Source organism: Mustelus asterias, chromosome 5 (genome assembly GCF_964213995.1).
Source record: "Mustelus asterias chromosome 5, sMusAst1.hap1.1, whole genome shotgun sequence".
Classification (NCBI taxonomy): Eukaryota; Metazoa; Chordata; class Chondrichthyes; order Carcharhiniformes; family Triakidae; genus Mustelus; species Mustelus asterias.
The window spans coordinates 98,168,711-98,191,754 of record NC_135805.1 but is presented as its reverse complement, the minus strand read 5'-3'; the positions used below and the strand labels follow the sequence as shown (position 1 = coordinate 98,191,754).

General features: G+C 42.1%; 1 protein-coding gene across 1 annotated transcript in view; it reads right to left on the bottom strand.

Moving 5' to 3' along the window:
* LOC144494003 (sodium-dependent lysophosphatidylcholine symporter 1-like) overlaps positions 1–23,044 on the bottom strand; it is a 149,244-nt gene that overhangs the window by 103,612 nt on the left and 22,588 nt on the right. The window contains exons 5-6 of the mRNA XM_078213577.1: positions 17,362–17,422; positions 7,405–7,523 (exon numbers count right to left, since the gene is read on the bottom strand). Of these exons, the coding sequence (XP_078069703.1) occupies positions 7,405–7,523; positions 17,362–17,422 (180 nt within the window). The remainder of the gene's footprint in view (positions 1–7,404; positions 7,524–17,361; positions 17,423–23,044) is intronic.

Below are 23,044 nucleotides of genomic sequence, written 5' to 3'. Positions count from 1 at the left end.
ACCAGGGAACACATTTCACAGGAAAGGTTCTGAAAAACATTTGCCAACTATTAGGAATAAAACAAAAATTTCACATCCCCTATCACCCACAAAGTTCCGGGATGGTGGAGAGGATGAATCGGACTCTAAAAATAACAATGGCAAAAGCAATGCAATCCTCAGGTAGAAATTGGACAGAAGTCCTACCTGCAGTTCTGATGAGGCTTAGGGCGACCACAAATCGAACTACCGGCTTGACTCCATACGAGCTGATGACCGGGCGAGCAATGCACTTACCCGAAAACATTATTACAGGCTGGACAGATGTGGGTCCGATAAAAGATAGGATCCGACAATACATCCGAGACCTTAGCACCCAATTGAAGGGGATGCGCCGGTCCGTAATTTCTAATCAGGCACAGGTCGACGCAGAGGGGGACTCAGAAATATTACCAGAAGTCCCAAAAGCCGGGAGCCGGGTATTAACAAAAGTGCTTCCTGCAAAACCAGGATTTGCCCCAAGATGGCACGGACCTTACGAGGTCATTATTAGCGGAGATACCTGTGCCTGTATAGATATAAGAGGACAGGGGGTCTGGAAACACTGGACCCAATTAAAACTATATGAGGACAAATAAACTAAAAAAAAATACCGTTTTGCTCATTCAACTTCCACAGGAACCAGGACCAGATCCACTATCAAGACGTCGGAACCAACTACCTTTAATTTGATTGCCTGTTTATTTTTTGTATATACTGTAATTGTAAAATACTGTTGAAAAAAAAAGAGAGCGATATGGGAACAGGGACATATCTGATAATAACCCTGACCATTGTAAATACACTCCAGCATACGAGGGTTAGGGGAGCAGAACCACCAATCATGGAAGGAAACCTATTCCTGAGAACACACATCCAGATCTATGGGAATAGGACCGCTTGTTACCCCTCAGCGCGATCAGTAAACTCCCTATTCATAGCAACACCAGGGTGGCTCCCACAAGAGTTATTCACTATTGACACATCGGGGGCACCCTGCAAAGAACATATTGGGTACTTTAAGCAAGGGATACAAGGAAGGTGTGTAGAGCTCACTGAGCCGGGAATTCTAAGGGGGACGGGACCCCAACCGGAGGAGACACATGGGAACTACCCACAATGTTTTAAGGGAGAGGGATGGGGGTGCGTGCATGCCTTTGTCCCTAAAAATGATTCGTGCGCTGAGGCACATTGTGCTCTCCAGGAGTGCCGGGTCCGGGAAGGACACTTCACCTGTGACTGCAAGCAACAGAAATGCATTGCAGTCACCGCGGGTAGGCAGCTTATGTGTGGCAAGTGCAACGGCACCCACGTAAGCTCAGCCTCAGGGACATATCCATTTGATTCTCACCAAGAAGTACAATCAAGTGGACAGTCCAGGGGGAGGGAAGGTCCCACAAGATGGGGCCATGCGGTCAAACGACCCCGGGGAAATGCATGTTATCGGGTTAAAGACGGGTACGTGTTTTTATTTAAAAATGTATACATGACGGCCACAGACAGGCCTCCAAGGTTCTTTTCCGTAGGGACAATCAGACCTCTCACGGTTCCATGCCCAAGTGAGGGGCATGTCCAGAAACGCATAGTGACCAGGGCCATCAGCGCAGAATTTTGCTCCGACTGGCAGGCCCCTGTCACACTAGGGTCTTCTTTAGGATATGGATTTCTGGGGACACTATCCCTGGGAGGCGCCGCAGGGGTGATCAGTGCCAGTAATAGGAACTTCTTCATATGTGGACTGACCATTTTAGGAAACAACACCCTACAAGCATTAGGCGCAATTGACCAAGAACTCGCAGAACTCAGACTATACACACAACAAACGAGATATGCGGTGGACTATCAGCTAGCCAGACAAGGGAGGGTATGCACCATCATCAAGGAAAAATGCATCACATACGTACACGACAAGACACTAAACATAACAGCAGCCATGTCCGGGATACAAAAGCAATTGGATAACTTTAAACAGGGGTTAACAGGGACTGATGGGTGGTTAGGATGGCTGTTTAACACAGTTTGGGGAGCATATATTATGAAGGGATTAATCCTAGTGGTAGCCATCCTGTTCACACTCTGCCTTGGCCTAACCTGTATTAAAGTGATATGTGCAAATATTACATCAAGAATGCTACCCACTGCCAGTATCCAGATGCAAGAACTTAACAACGACCCAGAAGAGGAGGAACAACGGCAAGGACAACAGCTGTACAAATCACTGTTCCTCTGAAGGTCGTCCATGGGGGGTCAGCCATGAATGGCACCCCCTGGACGAGAGGAGGGACTGAAGGAGAAAATCTTACAGAAAACCATATTTTACATCGTCAAACATATTTACATATTGGACTAATTGGCACCACTCATAACGGGCCAACAATGCAGAGGGGCACCCCCGGATGGATATTCGATCGGGTCCCCCCCTGTACAGCTGAGAGACTCACGAATTTCAGAAACTGCGGGAGATCCCTAATCTGCCTAGCAACAGCCTGTAGCTGCATTTTAAACTGGTCAAGGACGATCAAGACCCCTATGAAACGAGCCATAGAGTGGGTTATCAAAACCAAGCTATCACTGAAACATTACTAATTCGGCCAAGGCAGACATAAAAATCTGATAAACCAAGATATAAGAATAAAAGGTTAGAATGAAGTACTCCAGACATCCAACAAGACAGGATAACATTAACACTCAATCTCACAAGCAGGAAACACAGACACGGGACAATAGGATCAAATTCAAATAAGGGGACACATAGAGATGATAATGGGAAACGCATTTAGACACCGGGGCAGGACCAAGTAATCCCATTAACACGAACACACACCATACAAATGCAAATTGACAAGCCTCCCAGAGAACTTCCTGACCTGACAGACCACTTTATACATATTGTAAAAAGATGCATAATCAAATGTTCCCGCTCAAATTTGGAGCCCTATAAAGATCCAGGGCTGATGTAATCCAATTGAGATCAACGTGGCCAAGCCACTGTTTCTGAGCTGGCTACGGGGGTCTCCCTAGGATCCTAGTAAATTGTACAATAAAGACACGCTTTGAACCTTGATTTGCGACTCGGCTTCTATTCTGTGCTGGTAAGGGATTTTTCCCTACAACAATACCAAGAGTAGTGAGCTAGGGCAGGTCCTTACACACCATAACAGCTGCGACTACAGGGAACTGTTCCATCTTCAATGTAAAGTATCAGGGCTGACCAGGGTAATGTTTTGTAGCAATACTTGAGTGCAACGGATCCCAGGGATGGAAGATAGTGGTGGTGGCAGTGGCATAGTGGTACTGTCACTAGAGACCCGGGCTTGAATCCTCCTGTGGCAGATGGTGAAATTTAAATTCAATAAAATTCTGGAAGTAAAAAGTCTAATGATGACCATGAAACGATTGTCGATTGTCATAAAAACTCATCTGGTTCACTGATTTCCTTTAGGAAAGGAAATCTGTTGTCCTTACTTGTCTGGCCGACATGTGACTCCAGAGCCACAGCAATGTGGTTGACTCTTAAATGTCCTCTGAAATGACCAAGCAAGCCACTCTGTTCAAGGCCAATTAGGGATGGGCAATAAATGTTGGTTCAGCCATTGACGCCCACAACCTCTGGCCAAATCTAATAAAATATCTGAGTCATTGAATGGGGTAAGATTGCTAGTGGTTGGTTGAATCATCACTTCCCACTTCTGTATGTACATACATTTCAGCGTGGGAAGTGGAAGCATGTTTACACCTGCACCAGTATCCAGTTTTGTATATAGGTTATGCTGACCCTGCATTTGTGGCCACATAATCTGGACAGTGGCAAAGGCTTCTTTTGTATTATTGAGCCGTAACATTCTTGGATTGGCAGTCAGCATTGGATTGTCTTTCTGAGCCCAATTACTTAGATGAAATTTCTTCCGTGGCTGTCTCACCCAACCTTCAGACTCAGGCCAGGAATGCAGCATTAAAGTGCAGGAGAGACAAACTGAAGGAGGTCATGCCCCCTTTTTACCGCACTAGCTGCTGCATACCAGGTAAGTTTAAATGTCCATTGAAATTGGCTGGCCAAGGAGGAGGTAAGTATCTAAGGTAAGTGAAACGGATTGTTTAATTTCTGTCCCCTGATTAAACTTTATAGCATTTAGAATTTTTACTAATTAATCTCTTCCAGATTTCAACAATCTTACTGGGAACTGGTGCTTGAAGTGAGATACAATCCCAGAACAATAGTACAGTGTGTTATGTGTAGAATTCCTACAGAGCTGCAAAAGTGCTTTCACATAGCGAGGTTTGATGTTGTTTCACTTTCCCACCTAGCAGTTGAACCTCAGGGAATGCAGCATGTCAATCACAGACTGAGAGAAAATGCGCAAGAAAGAATTACATGGGGAATAATCTGACATTGGGACATTGTTTCCTTCAACCTGTTATGATAGTGTACCTTCAAGAAATGTTTTTTTCAATTATGTTCTCTGCAACTATCACAGCTTCAGTTTTTTTTCATTGTTGCCGGGCTCACCGAACCCTCCTTACCCCGACCTCCTGGGGGGGGGGCGCCATGACCCCCCCCCCCCCTTCACTCCAGCGGGGTCAAGCCGCTAGCTCCCCACAAAGTGGAGAGCTGTTGTAAACCCCGCTGGAGTGCAACACTCCTGGCGGGGGGGAGACGGTAGCGAACCCGGAGACTTCAGTCCTCAACCCGCTAATAATAGGGAAATGAACATTTAAATAATTTATGCAGCTCCGCACTGATTTCTGGTATGGAGCTGATGGCACCAGAAATCCAGCAGCCGGAGACTTGCGGAGGCTGTAGTGCCCAGCAGAGTGCTAAACAATCTCTGCTTGAGTCTCCCGGCCCACTGCGCTGCTAGTGCATGGTTTTACATCTGAAATTCCCCAGTACACAAATTCAAATATCATGCTGTACCATGGAGGAGACATCCAATAGGAAACCAAAAGGTTAAGTTCATGAATTTTCACTCTTAATGCAGAGCTTCCCCCTTCTGGAAAGTATATTGGGAATTTAGGTGCGTGGACAGTGAACAAAGCATTGAGTCAGGAATGTAGATTTGTGAACCCATCCCTTAAATGTTTTTCTTTGAGGCGATGGAAAAAGTTTCACTTGAATCATGGTGGATTGTTGCCATGTAACTCTAGTGGTCATATGAGTAAATAACCTGAGAAAACACTGCAGTAATATGGTGCAAGAAGTTCATAGAATCATAGAATCCCTACAGTGCAGGAGGAGACCATTTGGCCCATTGAGTTTGCACCAACAGCAATCCCACTCAGGCCCTATCCCCATAATACCCCCGTATTTACCCTGCTGATCCCCCTGACACTAAGGGGCAATTTAGCATGGCCAATCAACCTAACCCGTACATCTTTGGAGTGTGGGAGGAAACTGGAGCACCCGGAGGAAACCCACACAGGCATGGGGAGAACATGCAAACTCCACACAGACAATCACTGAGGCTGAAAATGAACCCCAGACCCTGGCCTTCAATTTAATATTCATGTTTAACATAACATGACCATGAATTGAATTGAATATTTTCTTATTGATTTTATACTACTGATTGCGACTGCTGTACCTCATATAACTTCCATACTTCAATGTCTTACTATGCTTTGCTATCATGGAGTAAAATATCTGTTTTTTGCTATAGATATACTGCAGCAGTGCTAACCACTGTGCCACCATGTTGTTTGTTGAATACAAAGTGCAGACACAAATAAAGTAAACTGTACTCCACTGTATTACAAATAATACAATAAATCTTTATGGTGAATTACTGCTCAAACAGGCCTTCAATTTAATATTCATGTTTAACATAACATGACCATGAATTGAATTGAATATTTTCTTATTGATTTTATACTACTGATTGCGACTGCTGTACCTCATACAACTTCCATGCTTCAATGTCTTACTATGCTTTGCTATCATGGAGTAAAATATCTGTTTTTTGCTATAGATATACTGCAGCACTTCTCATATGGGTATTGGGTATGGAAACTGTTCATTTTTCCTCTATTTTAATGGTAATAGAAGCATCAGTGTTGTATAAGTTTTATTTCTAATAAGGAGTTGTGCTTATTTTAATTGAATCAGAATCACTAGTTGAATTGCTATTTGGCTCAATAAATGTTTCCTTTCTAAAATGATGACAAACAGTCATTGGGCTAAATGGTGCAGTACAAAATTTGTAAAGCATACATTTTTCAATCCATTTGAACATTAGAACCACGATTTTGTAACTACAGTTTTACATAGAATGTAACTTTATGTAAATTTGTCAATTTATGTCACACTACCAATTCAGGAACAGTGAGTGAATACTCTCACTAAACTTTTGAACTGTGATTGCCAGCAACCTTTTTCACCAACAGTGGGTATCATAGTGCAGAAAGCACTAAGCTGAAGGATATAACTAAGCCAATGTTTACACACTATTGTAAGAATGTATTTACACAGTTGAGATTAGAAATAATCACCTCCTAAACCCACCATCAACTGTTTAAGCCAAAGGTCAGGATTTTCCATTGCCATTCGTGTCAGGCGGGTTTGACGACAGGAGCAGAAAATATCGTGAGAAGTGCAAATTTATGTTTTACATCGGCGTGAACACAAGAAACAATTTTCTTCTCCCCTTGTCAATGACAGGGCATGTTTCCCAATGTTCAATGTTGCGAACCTCATTTAAATACATTAGCATGTCATCATCAGGTCCATATGCTGGAATCATCCCCCCACCTTCAGAAAATCCATCCATGATGGCAGAACAACATGAAGCATGACTGGTCTCCAAAGGTGTGCACCTGGCAAGCAGACCTCCAGGAGAGCTCAGAGGAGTGCTCAGTAGGGAAAGGCACATGCCCGGTAGTACCTGGGCACTGCTTGGGCAACACTCTAGCATTGCCCTGACAACCCTGGCACTACCCAGGGACTACCCTAGCACTACCCAGGGACTACCCTAGCACTACCCAGCACTACTCTGGCACAGCCAATGTTAACTGGCTTGCGCACTGTGGTGGCCTTTAAAAATGGCATCTTACAAACTCAAGTTTCCAAGTTGCTGGTAGGGCAAGCGAATCTGAGACCACCCTGCCAGTGATATATCGTGGGACCTATCCCTTGATTTTTTTTTTCTAAGTCCCAGGCTAATGGTTGGGAAGCTGCTTTTCCCAGCCAACATCAGCCTTTGCCGATATATGAGAAAACCCTGGCCAATATCTATTTATAGAGGAAACAATGAATCTCTAGTTAATGACCACCACATGCCTACAATTAAACACAATGAACATAGAAGTAACAGAATGCAACAGTTCTCAAAAGGAATAACGTAAGTTTATTTCTAACAACTATTTTAGGCAGCATCTGTTAAATATACCCACCTGTACAACATCCAGTAGATAGATTTGCAGGAAGAATCCTATTGTGCTTCTAACCATCATATATGGTGCACCACCAATTGCAAAGCATAATTTGTTGCACATGGTTAAGTTTCTTGTTACTTTACCCTAAAGAAGACAGATTTCATTATTGTCATTATTGCTGCGATTATCTTTGAAACAACTGGAACAGTCCTATTGTTGTAAGGGATATTCAATCAATGACTCCGTGTGAAGATTAACTGTATTTTAGAGCTTAGGTCAGGCAGACTAGGTTCAGTCCCAATTTGTACTAAGCTTATCCGAGCACGGCTGCTGGAGTGAAGTGAGCTCTAATTGTCCTCCATATCTGTGGACTACACCTGGAAGTAAGTACACCGATGCACCAACAGTGGACAAAATTTGATTGAGTTGTGAACAGCCATCACCCTCACTCTTTCCCTCATTTTCAAGGCCAAATTACTCACTATCACTTGATAGCCAGGCATTTTAACATGTGTGGAACAGTCTACTAATCCACAGCTGGCTTTGGTCAGCCCTTAGGAAAGGGAAATGTGGAATTATTAGATAAGAATCAAAAATAGAGAAAAATGCAAAGTATTATTTACTCAATATTGGCAGCAAGATGGGTCAATTCCATGCATCCAAGGCAGTGAAATAATATAATCAATAAAATGATACTCTCTTTGTAGATTTGTTATCAACATCTTCCGTCCAAAACAGCACAGCAATTGAGCTCAGTAATTCAGCTGACGTAATGGTATTTTTGACTTATCCTCAAGAGCAGAAAACACTTGGAACAGCACAGTGTTGATGAAAGGGTGAAAGGATAACAGGAATTGACGTTATATGTCATTGTGTAATGTACTGGGTCTCAGCTTCTACACCAAAAAGGAAGTCTCAACTTCCGGACATATTTTTAAAAGTATCAATTGATTATTCACACTATCACTTTTAGTCACAGAGCAGCAAAGTGTAAGGTTGTGAAATCTGGTGGCATTGCACTGGGTTTGCAGGATTAAAACGGATGCCTAAGACTCCCCCATGTAGATAGAGGCATATGCAAATTTGCTGTTCATTGCCAGTTTCAGGCACTTATAACAAATGGACTCATCATGCACTTCACAAGCAATGGTCAGTTTCTTCAGGCACTCCACAACCAAACCTTGCCTTAAGGAAGGGAGAGGTCGAAACATGGAGAGATTTAGGGAGAGAATTCCAGGGTTTGGGGCTGAGAAAATTAATGCACAGCTGTCCAATGGGGCAATGGAGATCTGGGATGTATAAGATACCAGAAATAGGGAGGGGTGCAGAGATCTCAGGGAGTGGTCAGGCTGGAGAGGTTTACAGACATAGGGAGGTTGAGGTTATGGAGAGATGTGAAAACAAGGATAAAGATTCCGAAATCCAAGTGTCACCAGACTGGGACCAGGGTAGGGCCAGTGAACACGGGGCTGAGCTGTGTCAACAGGATTTGGTGTGAGCTGGGCAACAGGCAGAAGTTTTGGAGGGGCTCAAAAAGAGCTGGGAGATACAATAACATAAATGTTCATGGAGGGGGTGGTAGGAGAAGGGGAGGGGAAATGAATTCCTATTTTGCCAGTCTGAGCTGACAGCTGCCAGCTTGAGAAGTTGCCATTTATCCTTTTTGATCAGGAAAGTGGCTTATTTAACAGTGGACAGTTATTTCTCGGGATCACTCTACCACAGATGTGCCAGCTGTGGAGTGCCAGTCTGCATTGCTAACAGATTGGTCCAGCACTGCTTGCACAGCACGCTGCGGTGCAACCGGTCTTGTTTACACGTTCAATTGGAACAGTGCAGCACTACCTCAGCAAGTCAGGTTTTGCACCATGTTACACGAGATTTTAGCACAGGCATCACAGGAACTAAACCGAATTATTAAATACTATTTCCAATGTTACGTTTGGGGAAAAAATCGACCTAATATCCAGATAATTGAGGAAGAACCGATGAATATTTCATCCCTCTCTCCCCACTCAGAGGTGCTCAGTTCCACCGGAGAGTTAAGTACTTTACTGACACATCTCCAGAAGACTGGCCTTTCACAAAGATACAAATATTTACCTCTTCCGATTGCAGGTAGTCATCATATCTGATCCGTTTCACTAATGCATACTTGGAGCCTTCTGGCGTATTTTCCTGTCCGAGATTCATTTCATTTCCCCGACTGGAACTGGTGGTGCTGTCCCAGTGCCCCACTCGCCTCGGCATCCCTGCCTGTTTAGCTCAGCCTGCAGTCATCCGGCAACATCCAGAACACTGCAGGTAGATAGATACTCACTGTCCCACTATTATAGTAAACACTGTACGTCTGTAATACTCACTGTCCCCCTATTATAGTAAACACTGTCCGTCTGTAATACTCACTGTCCCCCTATTATAGTAAACACTATCCGTTTCTAATACTTACTGTCCCGCTATTACAGTAAACACTCTCCATCTATAATACTGTCCCCATTACAGTAAACACTGTCCGTCTGTAATACTCACTGTCCCCCTATTACAGTAAACATCGTCCATCTATAATACTCACTGTCCCCCATTACAATAAACACCGTCTATCCATAATACTTATTGTCTTCCTATTACAGCAAACACCGTCCATCTATAATACTCACTGTCCCGCTATTACAGTAAACACTGTCTATCTATAACACTCTCTATTTTAGTAAACCAAGTCTTCCCAATCTGTTAGTTCAGACTCAATTTCCAGTTGTGGGATGACATTGTGGGATCGTGATATCCGAGGCTGCCGTGATGCTCAGATGATTTCCAATAGCGGTAAGGTCCCCTATTGGTAGGTGTGGCCCAATGGACTGCTGTTTCTGGCTCAACTGCTGCACACAAAAAACCTGTAAAAGGTAAGCATTTGATTTTTGTAGAAAGTCTATTTCTTCAATAATCAGGATTAGTTTGCATCAAAATCAGCTCCATAATGCATTAACAGTCATGATTATGTTCCACTAATAGTCAGAATCCTATTGCATCAATAGTGAGAATGTTCAGTGTTCTATTATTACATGAATAGTGTGGTACCTATTGCATCAACAATCAGGATCTTAGAACCACAGATCATAGAAATGTTATAGCACAAAGAGTTCATTCAGTCCATTGTATCTGTGAAAGCCAAAAATAAAAAACGCAAAACTGGTTTCCCACTCTAATCCCACCATCTGGCACTAGATCTGTAGCTTTGCAGTTCACAGCAGATCAGGTGCAGATACAGGTACCTTGTAAATGAGTTGAGGGTTTCTACCTCCACCACAAACCAGGCAGCAAATTCCAAACACCCACCAATCACTGGGTGAAGAAGTTTTTCCTCATGTCCCCTTTAATTCATTTCTCACCTTAAATCTGTGACCCCGGTAATTTACCTCTCCTCTAGGGGACACAGATTTTTCCTGTCTGCTCAATCAAGGTCCCTCATTATCTTGTACACCTAAATTAAAACAGCATTTTCCAGCATTTTCTATTTTTGTTTCAGATTCCGGCATCCACGGTATTTTGCTTTTATCATAAGTTTTGCAGGTATGATTCACATGACCCAATATCAAACAAAGTTTATTTAAGAATATAGTTAACATCGAGTAAGGAAAATTAGCAATAACTTTTACCAATTACAAACAAGAAAAGAAAACAACCATGATATTGTATAAACCTTAACAGCTAAATACTGTTCCAACCAAACAAACACCATAAACAAAAACTTGCCACAGGTTTAGCACAGAAAACAAGAATGCTCACGTGATGCTGGAACTTATTCCTTTGGTTGGATTCTGCAGCTTTCTTGACACACACACAGACAAGCTTGAAGTCAGAACTGCCAGAGAGAGAGAGAGAGACAGAACACTACATTCAGCCTGAAGTAAAAACACCTTCTAACCAAAACTGAAAGTGAATCCTTGGATTCCACTGTGGAGTGACCATCTGATTTTGACTCAATCTTCCCACAATACTTCAATAAACAAAACCCATTTAAACAACAATAAAAGGACTTCTAAGCAGACAGCTTTTTTAAAGTTTAATTTATTTATTAGTGTCATAAGTCAGTTTACATCAACACTGCAATGAAAGTACTGTGAAAATCCCCTAGTCGCCACACTCCAGCACCTGTTCAGGTACACTGAGGGAGAGTTTAGCATGGCCCAATGCACCTAACCATTATGTCTTTCCGAATGTAGGGGGAAACCAGAGCATCTGGAGGAAACACACGCAGACATGAGGAGAGCGTGCAGATTCCACACAGGCAGTGACCGAAGCCGGAATTGAACCCAGGTCCCTGGTGCTGTGAGGCAGCAATGCTAACCACTGTACCACCATACCACTCAGTGCCTGCTTATAACTGCAGAGAACATGATTAAAAATACCTTTCTTAAAGGTACAATAGTGTTCCAGCAGTTTGTATTTTATTATGCGAAGCTTTCACTGAAGCTACGAGCAAACATTTCAAGCCAATTGTAGAAATTTTAAATTGTAAGTTTAAACATTTATTTTAAAAAACTTAAACACACAAGTTTGCATTTACACACTAACAGCGTTCTTTAAACATTTCTAAAACGATTTCTGCTCAATTAAACTCGGAGCTAAGCACCCCTTTTAAGCAACAGTCCTCATAGGTTTTCTCTATAAACATTCCAACATCCACTGTTGCTACAGGGGAAATGTTTCTCAGGCTTCTCCCTCTCATTCAGTACTGAAAAACCAAAACTTGTATCAAAACCTTAAACATAGAACATAGAACAGTACAGCACAGAACAGGCCCTTCGGCCCACGATGTTGTGCCGAGCTTTATCTGAAACCAAGATCAAGCTTTCCCACTCCCTATCATCCTGGTGTGCTCCATGTGCCTATCCAATAACCGCTTAAATGTTCCTAAAGTGTCTGACTCCACTATCACTGCAGGCAGTCCATTCCACACCCCAACCACTCTCTGAGTAAAGAACCTACCTTGGACATGCTTCCTATATCTCCCACCATGGACCCTATAGTTATGCCCCCTTGTAATAGCTCCATCCACCCGAGGAAATAGTCTTTGAACGTTCACTCTATCTATCCCCTTCATCATTTTATATACCTCTATTAAGTCTCCCCTCAACCTCCTCCACTCCAGAGAGAACAGCCCTAGCTCCCTCAACCTTTCCTCATAAGACCTACCCTCCAAACCAGGCAGCATCCTGGTAAATCTCCTTTACACTCTTTCCAGCGCTCCCACATCCTTCTTATAGTGAGGTGACGAGAACTGCACACAATATTCCAAATGTGGTCTCACCAAGGTCCTGTACAGTTGCAGCATAACCCCACGGCTCTTAAACTCCAACCCCCTGTTAATAAAAGCTAACACACTATAGGCCTTCTTCACAGCTCTATCCACTTGAGTGGCAACCTTTAGAGATCTGTGGATATGGACCCCAAGATCTCTCTGTTCCTCCACAGTCTTCAGAACCCTACCTTTGATCCTGTAATCCACATTTAAATTAGTCCTACCAAAATGAATCACCTCACATTTATCAGGGTTAAACTCCATTTGCCATTTTACAGTCCAGCTTTGCATCCTATCTATGTCTCTTTGCAGCCTACAACAGCCCTCCACCTCATCCACTACTCCACCAATCTTGGTGTCATCAGCAAATTTACTGATCCACCCTTCAGCCCCCTCCTCTAAGTCATTAATAAAAATCACAAAGAGCAGAGGACCAAGCACTGATCCCTGTGGCACTCCGCTAGCAACCTGCCTCCAGTCCGAAAATTTTCCATCCACCACCACCCTCTGTCTTCGATCAGATAGCCAGTTACCTATCCAATCGGCCAACTTTCCCTCTATCCCACACCTCCTTACTTTCATCATAAGCCGACCATGGGGGACCTTATCAAACGCCTTACTAAAATCCATGTATATGACATCAACTGCCCTACCTTCATCAACACACTTAGTTACCTCCTCAAAAAATTCAATCAAATTTGTGGGGCACGACTTGCCCTTCACGAATCCGTGTTGACTATCCCGGATTAATCCGCATCTTTCTAAATGGTCGTAAATCCCATCCCTAAGGACCTTTTCCATCAATTTACCAACCACCAAAGTAAGGCTAACCGGTCTATAATTACCAGGGTCATTTCTATTCCCTTTCTTAAACAGAGGAACCACATTCGCCACTCTCCAGTCCTCTGGCACCATCCCCGTGGACAGTGAGGACCCAAAGATCAAAGCAAAGGCTCTGCAATCTCATCCCTTGCCTCCCAAAGAATCCTAGGATACATTTCATCAGGCCCAGGGGACTTATCGACCTTCAGTTTATTCAAAACTGCCAGGACATCCTCCCTCTGAACATCTATTTCCTCCAGCCTATTAGCCTGTAACACCTTCTCTTCCTCAAAAACATGGCCCCTCTCCTTGGTGAACACTGAAGAAAAGTATTCATTCATCACCTCGCCTATCTCTACTGACTCCATACACAAGTTCCCACTACTGTCCTTGACCGGCCCTAACCTCACCCTGGTCATTCTTTTATTCCTCACATAAGAGTAAAAAGCCTTGGGGTTTTCCTTGATCCGACCCGCCAAGGACTTCACATGCCCCCTCCTAGCTCTCCTAAGCACCTTTTTCAGCTCATTCCTTGCTAACTTGTAACCCTCAATCGAGCCATCTGAACCTTGTTTCCTCATCCCTACATAAGCTTCCCTCTTCCTTTTTACAAGACATTCCACCTCTTTTGTGAACCATGGTTCCCTCACTCGGCCATTTCCTCCCTGCCTGACAGGGACATACCTATCAAGGACATCCAGTATTTGTTCCTTGAAAAAGTTCCACTTTTCATTAATGCCTTTCCCTGACAGTTTCTGTTCCCATCTTATGCCCCCTAATTCTTGCCTAATCGCATCATAATTACCTCTCCCCCAAATATAAACCTTGCCCTGCCGTACAGCCCTATCCCTCTCCATTGCAATAACTAAAGACACCGAATTGTGGTCACTATCTCCAAAGTGCTCTCCCACAACCAAATCTAACATTTGGCCCGGTTCATTTCCCAGTACCAAATCCAATGTGGCCCCACCTCTTGTCGGCCTATCCACATATTGTGTCAGGAAACCCTCCTGCACACACTGCACAAAAACTGCCCCATCCGAACTATTCGACCTACAAAGGTTCCAATCAATATTTGGAAAGTTAAAGTCCCCCATGACAACTACCCTGTGACCTCCACACCTATCCATAATCTGCTTAGCAATTTCTTCCTCCACATTTCTATTACTATTTGGGGGCCTATAGTAAACTCCTAACAACGTGACCGCTCCCTTCCTATTTCTAACTTCAGCCTTGCAGACATATCACTCATCTTCTGTGAGGCTGATTGCAAGATGCTTTCTTCACAGGTCTGTTTCAGCACATATGCTCTTTAAGAGCTCATGGCCATATCTACCTAGACAGCTTTCACTCTTTCTTTAAATATGCCTTTTCCCCTTTCATCTTTCAATTTATTGTTTTTACTTTTCTTCTGGAAGTTCCCTTTCCCAGAATATATAAACCTTTCATGTTATTTGTATGGCTATTACCTTTTGGTATGAATAAACTTAATATTTTCTTTTACTGATTTACAATCTTTGTCAATGGTATATTTTCCTTTTGAAATACAATAGTTAAACTTCAAGGCATTCCCCTTATCTTCCGAATGCAAATTTCCATTCATGCTACTCACTGGTATCCCATCTTAGTCTGTCCATTTCAAGATATTTGCCTTAACACCTAACCACTTTTGATGTTTTAATCTTGCAGTCTAACAGTTTCAATATAATTAAATTAGTCACACCCATTCACACACACAAGCCAATTTCACAGTACACCACAGTGGTATTGGGAAAATGTTGAAAAATATGATATTTCATTACAATCTCCAGAGCAATTACATCCTTCCTATAATGTGGTTATCAGAACTGTACACAAAATTGCAGCTGTGATCTAACCTGCATTTTATACAATTCCAGCATTACATCCCTGCTTTTGTATTCTATACCTTGTCCAATAAAGGAAAGCATTAATCCACCTGTCCTGCCACCCCACCTTCAAGGGGGACTTCCAGTAGCAAATTTTCTAATCATGCCTCCAACATTTAAGTCTAAATCATTAATATATACCACAAACAGCAAGGGATCCAACACTGAGTCCACTGGTCATCGAATGTTAGCAGAATAAGGGCACGGAATCATTTTCCATTCACAAAAACATCCATTAACCATCATCCTTTGTTCCCTGTCGATGAACCAATTTTGGATCCAGTTTGATACATTCTCCTGAATCTCATGTGCTTTTACTTTTCTGTCCAGTCTGCCATGTGGGACCTTGTCACATGCTTTACCAAAATCCATGTAGATAACATCCACTGCGCTAATGTTATCAAGCCTCCTTGATACTCTAACAAAATCATGCTGATTATCCCTGAGTAATCTGTTCCTTTCAAATTGACAGTTTATTTTATCTGAACCAGAATGGGACTAACATCTTTGCAGGATGTTTTACAAGTGCTATTGGGAGGAGTTGGGAAGGGACATCGAATGTTAGCAGAATAAGGGCACGGAATCATAGAGCAAAACATACAAGTCAGAGGGAGTGCAGTGAGTTAAGTTTCAAGGGAGTAAGGCCAGGCTGGATGGACTCTACTTTAACGCCAGGAGTGTTGCAGGTAAAACGGATGAGTTGAGGGCAACAATTGACATTATTGAAGTGTGGACGTGTGATATCGTAGCCATCACAGAGATATGGTTGAAGGAAGGACATGATTGGCAACTCAACATTCCAGGATATAGAATCTTCAGGCGAGACGGGGAGTAGGTATTGTATTATTAGTTAAAGAGTCAGTTACTACATTAAAGAGAGATGATATCTTGGAGGGGGCATCAAATGAAGCTTTGTGAGTAGAGCTTAGGAATTTAAAAAATAGCAGCCACATTGTTAGGTGTTTATTATAGACCCACAGATTGTCAGAGAGATATTGAGGAGCAAATATGTGCTCAGTTTGTGGAGGTGTGTAAAAACAATAACAATAGGGTTATTATACTAGATGATTCCAACATTAGCTAGCCATACAAATAACATGAAAGGTTTATATATTCTGGGAAAGGGAACTTCCAGAAGAAAAGTAAAAACAATAAATTGAAAGATGAAAGGGGAAAAGGCATATTTAAAGAAAGAGTGAAAGCTGTCTAGGTAGATATGGCCATGAGCTCTTAAAGAGCATATGTGCTGAAACAGACCTCGTGTCTGCGTGGGTTTCCTCCGGGTGCTCCTGTTTCCTCCCACAGTCCAAAGATGTGCGGGTTAGGTTGATTGGCCAGGTTAAAAATTGCCCCTTAGAGTCCTGAGATGCGTAGGTTAGAGGGATTAGCGGGTAAAATATGTGGGGGTAGGGCCTGTGTGGGATTGTGGTCAGTGCAGACTTGATGGGCCGAATGGCCTCCTTCTGCACTGTAGGGATTCTATGATATACGTAGTGTTAAGAGCTTGGATGGAGTAGATTTTTTAAAAAGTGTACGGAAGAACTTTTTAAATCAATATGTGGAGGGTCAAACAAGGGAGGGAGCTTTGCTAGACCTGATTCTGTGGAATGAAGCTGGACAGGTGGTTGAGGTGGTGGTGAGGGAGCATTTTAGTGATAACAATCACAACATGGCACAATTTAAGCTTGTTATGGACAAAGAAATAGACAAGCTGCTACTTTCTCAAATGAAAGGAGAAAGACTTCTACATCCTTCTCATAAAACCTTGGCAATGCTTGCACATATTTAAACAGATCCCCACCAGGCCTTTGACTACAACATGTTTGCTCTTCCTCACTGTCCTCTTCACCACTCTCAACTATTGCTTTTACCTCCGGGCTTTTAGGTTGACATGCACTTATCATTTCCAGCTTCCGAAGTTCAAATTATTTTTCTTTCTCCCTTTGCTCTCTCTCTCTTTTCCTTTTTGTTCTTCCAGGGCTATTCTTTCCCTTTTTTTTCCTATTGCCTGTAATTCAAGCAATTTCAATTATTTTACTTATTGTTCTTCTGCAATTGCCTCCCTCTTTTTTGCTTTTGCTACTCTTTCTCCTCTGCTTTTAATCATAATTCAAACTGTTTCATTTCCTTTTCACGTTCAAGCTATTTCATTTGTAATTGAATTCTAGCCATTTCCCAGTCTCTTGCAACTTCCAGTCTCCAGACTTCAGAGAGGGGAAAAAGCTGTTTCTCTCAGCTCCAAGCAACTTCTGAAAAACCTGGCTTCTCTGTGAAGCATAGTTATCCCCAGTCATATGACATGCCCTGTAAATCACTCCCAATCAAGCTCTATTCTGTAATCCCAGGGGAACATTAAAACCACAGAACATTGCATTAGTTCAGATCAAAACAAACATGATGTCAATTATACTGCTTTAGTAACAATAAAGGATACTGGCTGCAAACATGGTGCTGATAAAATCCCAGGACTGCTAAAATATCCTGCAAAGAAACATGATTAAAATACATTTCTTAAAGGCACAGTACCATCACAACATAAAAATAGGAAGAATGAGAAGTGACCTTATTGAGACATGTAGGATTCTCAAGAGGCTTGACAGGATAGATTCTGAGAAATTGTTTCCTCTTGTGGGAGTGTGTAGAACCGGAGGGTCTAATCTCAGAGTAGGGGGCTGCCCACTTAAGACAGAGATGAGGAGGAATTTCTTCTCCAAGAGGGTAGTGAATCTGTGGATTGTTAAGTATGTTCAAGGCTGAGATAGACTGGTTTTTCATCAGTAAGGGAATCAAGGGTTATGGGGATAAGGTGGAAAAGTGGAGCTGAAGATGATCATATCAGAGCAGTTATGATCTCATTGAATGGCAGAGCAGACTCGATGGGCTAAATGGCCCACTTCTGCTCCTACATCAAAGCGTCTTACATATGGTTCTACCTATCAGATAGCATGGTGTATTCTTTCTATTGAAGATGCCAGGAGCACATAGTGACCATCACATGCAGTACTGTGCTGAAAAATATCTCGGTAAAAGAACCATTATTAAACCAATGATACATTCGTCTGTTCACAACGTTACAGGTTTTAGTTCATAAGAGAAAAGGATCTATCTGTCGAAATTACTGCAAGAAAGGATGTCCCGAGGCATGGTACATTGGGGAAACCATGCAGACGCTACGACAACGGATGAATGAACACCGCTCGACAATCACCAGGCAAGACTGTTCTCTTCCTGTGGGGGAGCACTTCAGCAGTCACGGGCATTCAGCCTTGGATCTTCAGGTAAGCGTTCTCCAAGGCGGCCTTCACGACACACGACAGCGCAGAGTCACTGAGCAGAAACTGATAGCCAAGTTCCGCACACATGAGGACGGTCTAAACCGGGATGTTGGATTTATGTCACATTATCAGTAACCCCCACAGCTTGACTCCTGGACTTGCACAATTTCACAAGCTGTACTGTCTGGAGACAATACACATCTCTTTAACCTGTGTTGAATGCTCCCTCCACCCACATTGTCTGTGCATTTAAGACCTGGCTGGCTGTAGAGATTTGCATTCTAATCAGTATTCTGTAATTTGATTTCTGTGTCTGTGCCCTGTTTGAGAACAGAGACCACTCCATCTGACGAAGGAGCATTGCTCCGAAAGCTTATGGTATTTGCTACCAAATAAACCTGTTGGACTTTAACCTGGTGTTGTGAGACTTCTTACTGTGCTTACCCCAGTCCAACGCCGGCATCTCCACATCGAAATTACCTATGGACAGAGTTAATTTAAAATGTTGGTAGAAATCATAAGTCATAAATAGTACTGTTACTAACCAGGATGATTTGTTTCTACGTGTTTTTATTGCAGATATTTACATAACTAAATACATTCTGACAGTAGATGGCAGAATTTCAATGGAGTTCTCCAGATTTCTGCGCCCCCCCTCCCCCCCCCCCCCCAACCCCCACGTCGTAACTTCAGTGGATGGTCAACAGAATGACAAAATTGGCCATATTCACCAATTCTTTTGGGTTTCTGTCAATCTTCCACAAGATTACTGTGATGCTTATTTAGCATAGACTGCACAGCATGTGTAACTGTTCCTGAGGTGCTTACAATACATTAGTTACCCTCATTTCCTTTTTATTAAATCATGCAATTTAAATGAGAGAAATGTCCTAAAGTCTCATTCATATGACAAAAAATTAAATGCTTCACAAATTATCAACATTTAGGGGTGGCATTGTGGCACAGTGGTTAGCACAACGCCAGGGACCCGGGTTCGATTCCCAGCTTGGGTCACTGTCTGTGCGGATTCTGCACATTTTCCCTGTGTCAGAATGGGTTTCTTCTGGGTGCTCCAGTTTCCTCCCACAGTCTGAAAGATGTGTTGGTTAGGTGCATTGGCCATGCCAAATCTTCCCTCAGTGTACACGAACAGGCGCCTAAGTGTGGCGACTAGGGAATTTTCACAGTAATTTCATTGCAGTGTTCATGTAAGCTACTTGTGATAGTAATAAATAAACTTTAAAACATTTCTACATTAAAACAATTATACATTGAAAACACAAAGGCTGAAATTTTACCATCACGACCGCCCTGGAATCGGGGCAGGCATCGCTCACAGAACGGAATTCTCCATTGGCCTCGGGCAGGATTTTACGAGCCTCGCCCAAGCAAGGTCGTAAAATATAGGCTAAAGTGTACAGTAAAAGTTCTATACAAATATACCAAAAATGTAACATGCTAAGAAAATGATACACAGCAACATTTTGAAGTGCAAACATATGCATTAGGGGAAAATGTACAAAAAAATCTGGTAAAACATCCAGTGGTCCAAAATTCCTCCTGGCACATCAGAGAGGTGCTGCTGATTTACCCAGTGAACAGTACTCAGAATTTAGATTCCAAAGTATTTCAATTTTAATATTAAAATTTTATTAGAAAACCAATAAGTCAGCAATTAGTCAAATCATGAAATTGAAAGGGTAAAACTTATCAAATAGTGCCTCCAACTGTACATTTCTAGTATTATTTTTAAACGCAGGAGATTGGTGTGAACAATCCTGAACCAATTATTCTATTATTGTTCTTCATGGCATGACTACCATGTCTATGAGGAAATTGATTTAGTTTCCAATTCAATTTAAATACTTCAACTTGGGTCACAGACTATATTTCACTTTGGTGCAAAACAAAAAACTGTACAGATATTAATTACGATGCTACGATTATTCCTCACCTCCCAACTACTGGTGTGAATAAGTCCCAGTGCTTGGTAAGTGTTTCCTTCCTCCTCTTTCAAGCTCCCACCTGATACTTGCAACTGCTTAATTGAGAATGTGGCCAAGTGACTAGTTTCTGGAAATTTTCTAATAATATACAATGTTGTTGAGGGAGCTCATTCACTTCTTTATTAATACCCCACCTTCTTAACAAATCCTTCATAATCTTCCCCCTCTAAAATACAGCTAATTGACCCTTGAATTTGTTTACGATATCCATTTTGACAGCCTCTCCCAGGAATCTGTTCGACAACTAAAGGTTCCATCTAATATTTCAACTAACTCCCTAATTCTTCATGCATAATTGCAGTCTTTGGTATCTGAACTTAGTAAACCATTTGTCTGGATAAATTTTATCAGACTCATCAAAATCTTTCAATATTCATTAAGTCACCCAGATGTCTCTATTTTTCAAGTTCCACTTCTTTCACCCTCTCTGTCAGTTCCTCAGAGAGTAGTCAAAGCCTTGCATTGTTAAAAGGGGTATCATCATCTTATTAACTAAAACATGTCAAAACTTACACAAGTTGTATGAATCAATGCTAAGATCAACCAGTCTGTAGCCCAACATTCAAGCACACCCAGGAGAGGGAGAGAAAGGAAGTGGAGAATCAAATGCAAAAGCATGGTCATGATACAGACAAAATATATATACAATATATGAGCACGTTGCATTACCCCTTCTCCTCACAAAAAGGCATATACAATCTGACCATTGCAGCTTTCATGAAAAATATATACAATGGAACTTTAGCACACTTGTCCATAGGCCAGCACTCTTAAGTATTCAGATCAGGCTGTTTCATCAACTAGGTGCATTGCTTGAAATGGTTTAGCTGGCCTGTTGTAGTATTACTGTTTACACTTCTTCGTGCCAACAAGCACACAGCTGTCTTTCTCAGTCAAAGTTTGGAGTTGCAGGATTTTGCCAGCTAGAGGAAATAGTGAACTGTACCCACAACCCACAAGTTTCTTTCCAGAGCTTGAGCCAACATCTTCACTTGACATGATGAAGCAAGAACTCAGAGCTAAGAACTCTAATCGGCCAGGCTCTTTTCATTTTGTGAAGATCATTTAAAAGCAGAGGTTGGTTTACAATTCATGGGGTCCTGTGCTCACCTTCATTATTGCTCCCTCTCCCACAGGGTCTGAAAGCCAAATCCCACCCCTTGCACACACTCCCTTCCCCCAATCACAACTCACACACACTTTCTCTTCTCCCCACCCCTCGCACACACTCTTTCTTCCCCCCATAACTCACATGTATTCTCTTTTCTCCCACTCCTCGCATACACTCTCTTCTCCCTCATAGTTCTTTCTGAGGGCTGTGTAGTGACAATGATGGGGCAAATAGCTTCCATCTGTGCCCGTATGGAAATTAGATATCATCTCAGGAGTACAGTTTCTGATTAAATCTATCACTTCCCAACATGTTGAGTGAGGAGGTAATTCTTGCCTGCACACCCTCAACTATAATTTTCCTGCCATATTAGGTGTTAAATAAGGTAGCACACCCTAATGTTTGAACAATTATCATAGTTTCATAAAATACATAGCTAATTTTAGCTTTGTGCTTTTGCTTCAAATAGGATAAATGAAGTGATTGACAAAACATCTGGGGTCTAAAGAAACCTCTATATTCTTAGAGAATTTGGCTTTACATGACCAAAGTCTTGAAGCTTAGAAAATATCTATTAGGTTGGGAAACCTAAAGAGGCCGTAGCCCTGGTGCTGATGTTCTATTATAGAGGTCATTGCCTTGATTCACTCACTTGTGGGAGTGGTGTACAGGCCCCTTACATAGTCGGTCAGAGAATAAAAGAAGAGATAATGGGAGCTTATCAGAAAAGTACTGTGATAATCATGGGGGATTTTAATCTGCATATCGATTGGAAAAATCAGATGGGCAAAGGTAGTGTAGATGAGGAGTTCATAGAATGTTTTCAGGATAGTTTATTTGAATAGAATGTTCTAGAGACAACCAGAGGGCAGGCTATACGGTCTAATATAGTGCAGTGAGATAGGATTAATTAATAACCTCATTATAAAGGCACCCCTAGGTAGCAGTGATCATAATATGATTGAATTTTAAACTTTAAAAAGGCAGCGCCAAATGATATGATCTGGCAAATATGCTTTCAACAGATGTTCAGTGGCAGGCATCTAAAGGGATATTTCAGAATATTCAGAATAGACACATTCAAATGATAAAGGAAAATTGGAAGGGAAAGGCCTTTCATCTGTGGTTAACTAAAAAACGTTAAAGACAGGATTAAACTTAAAGAAAAAGCATACATTTGTGCAGAGACGCGTGGCAGGTCAGAAGATTGGAAAGAATATAAAGAACATCAAAGAATG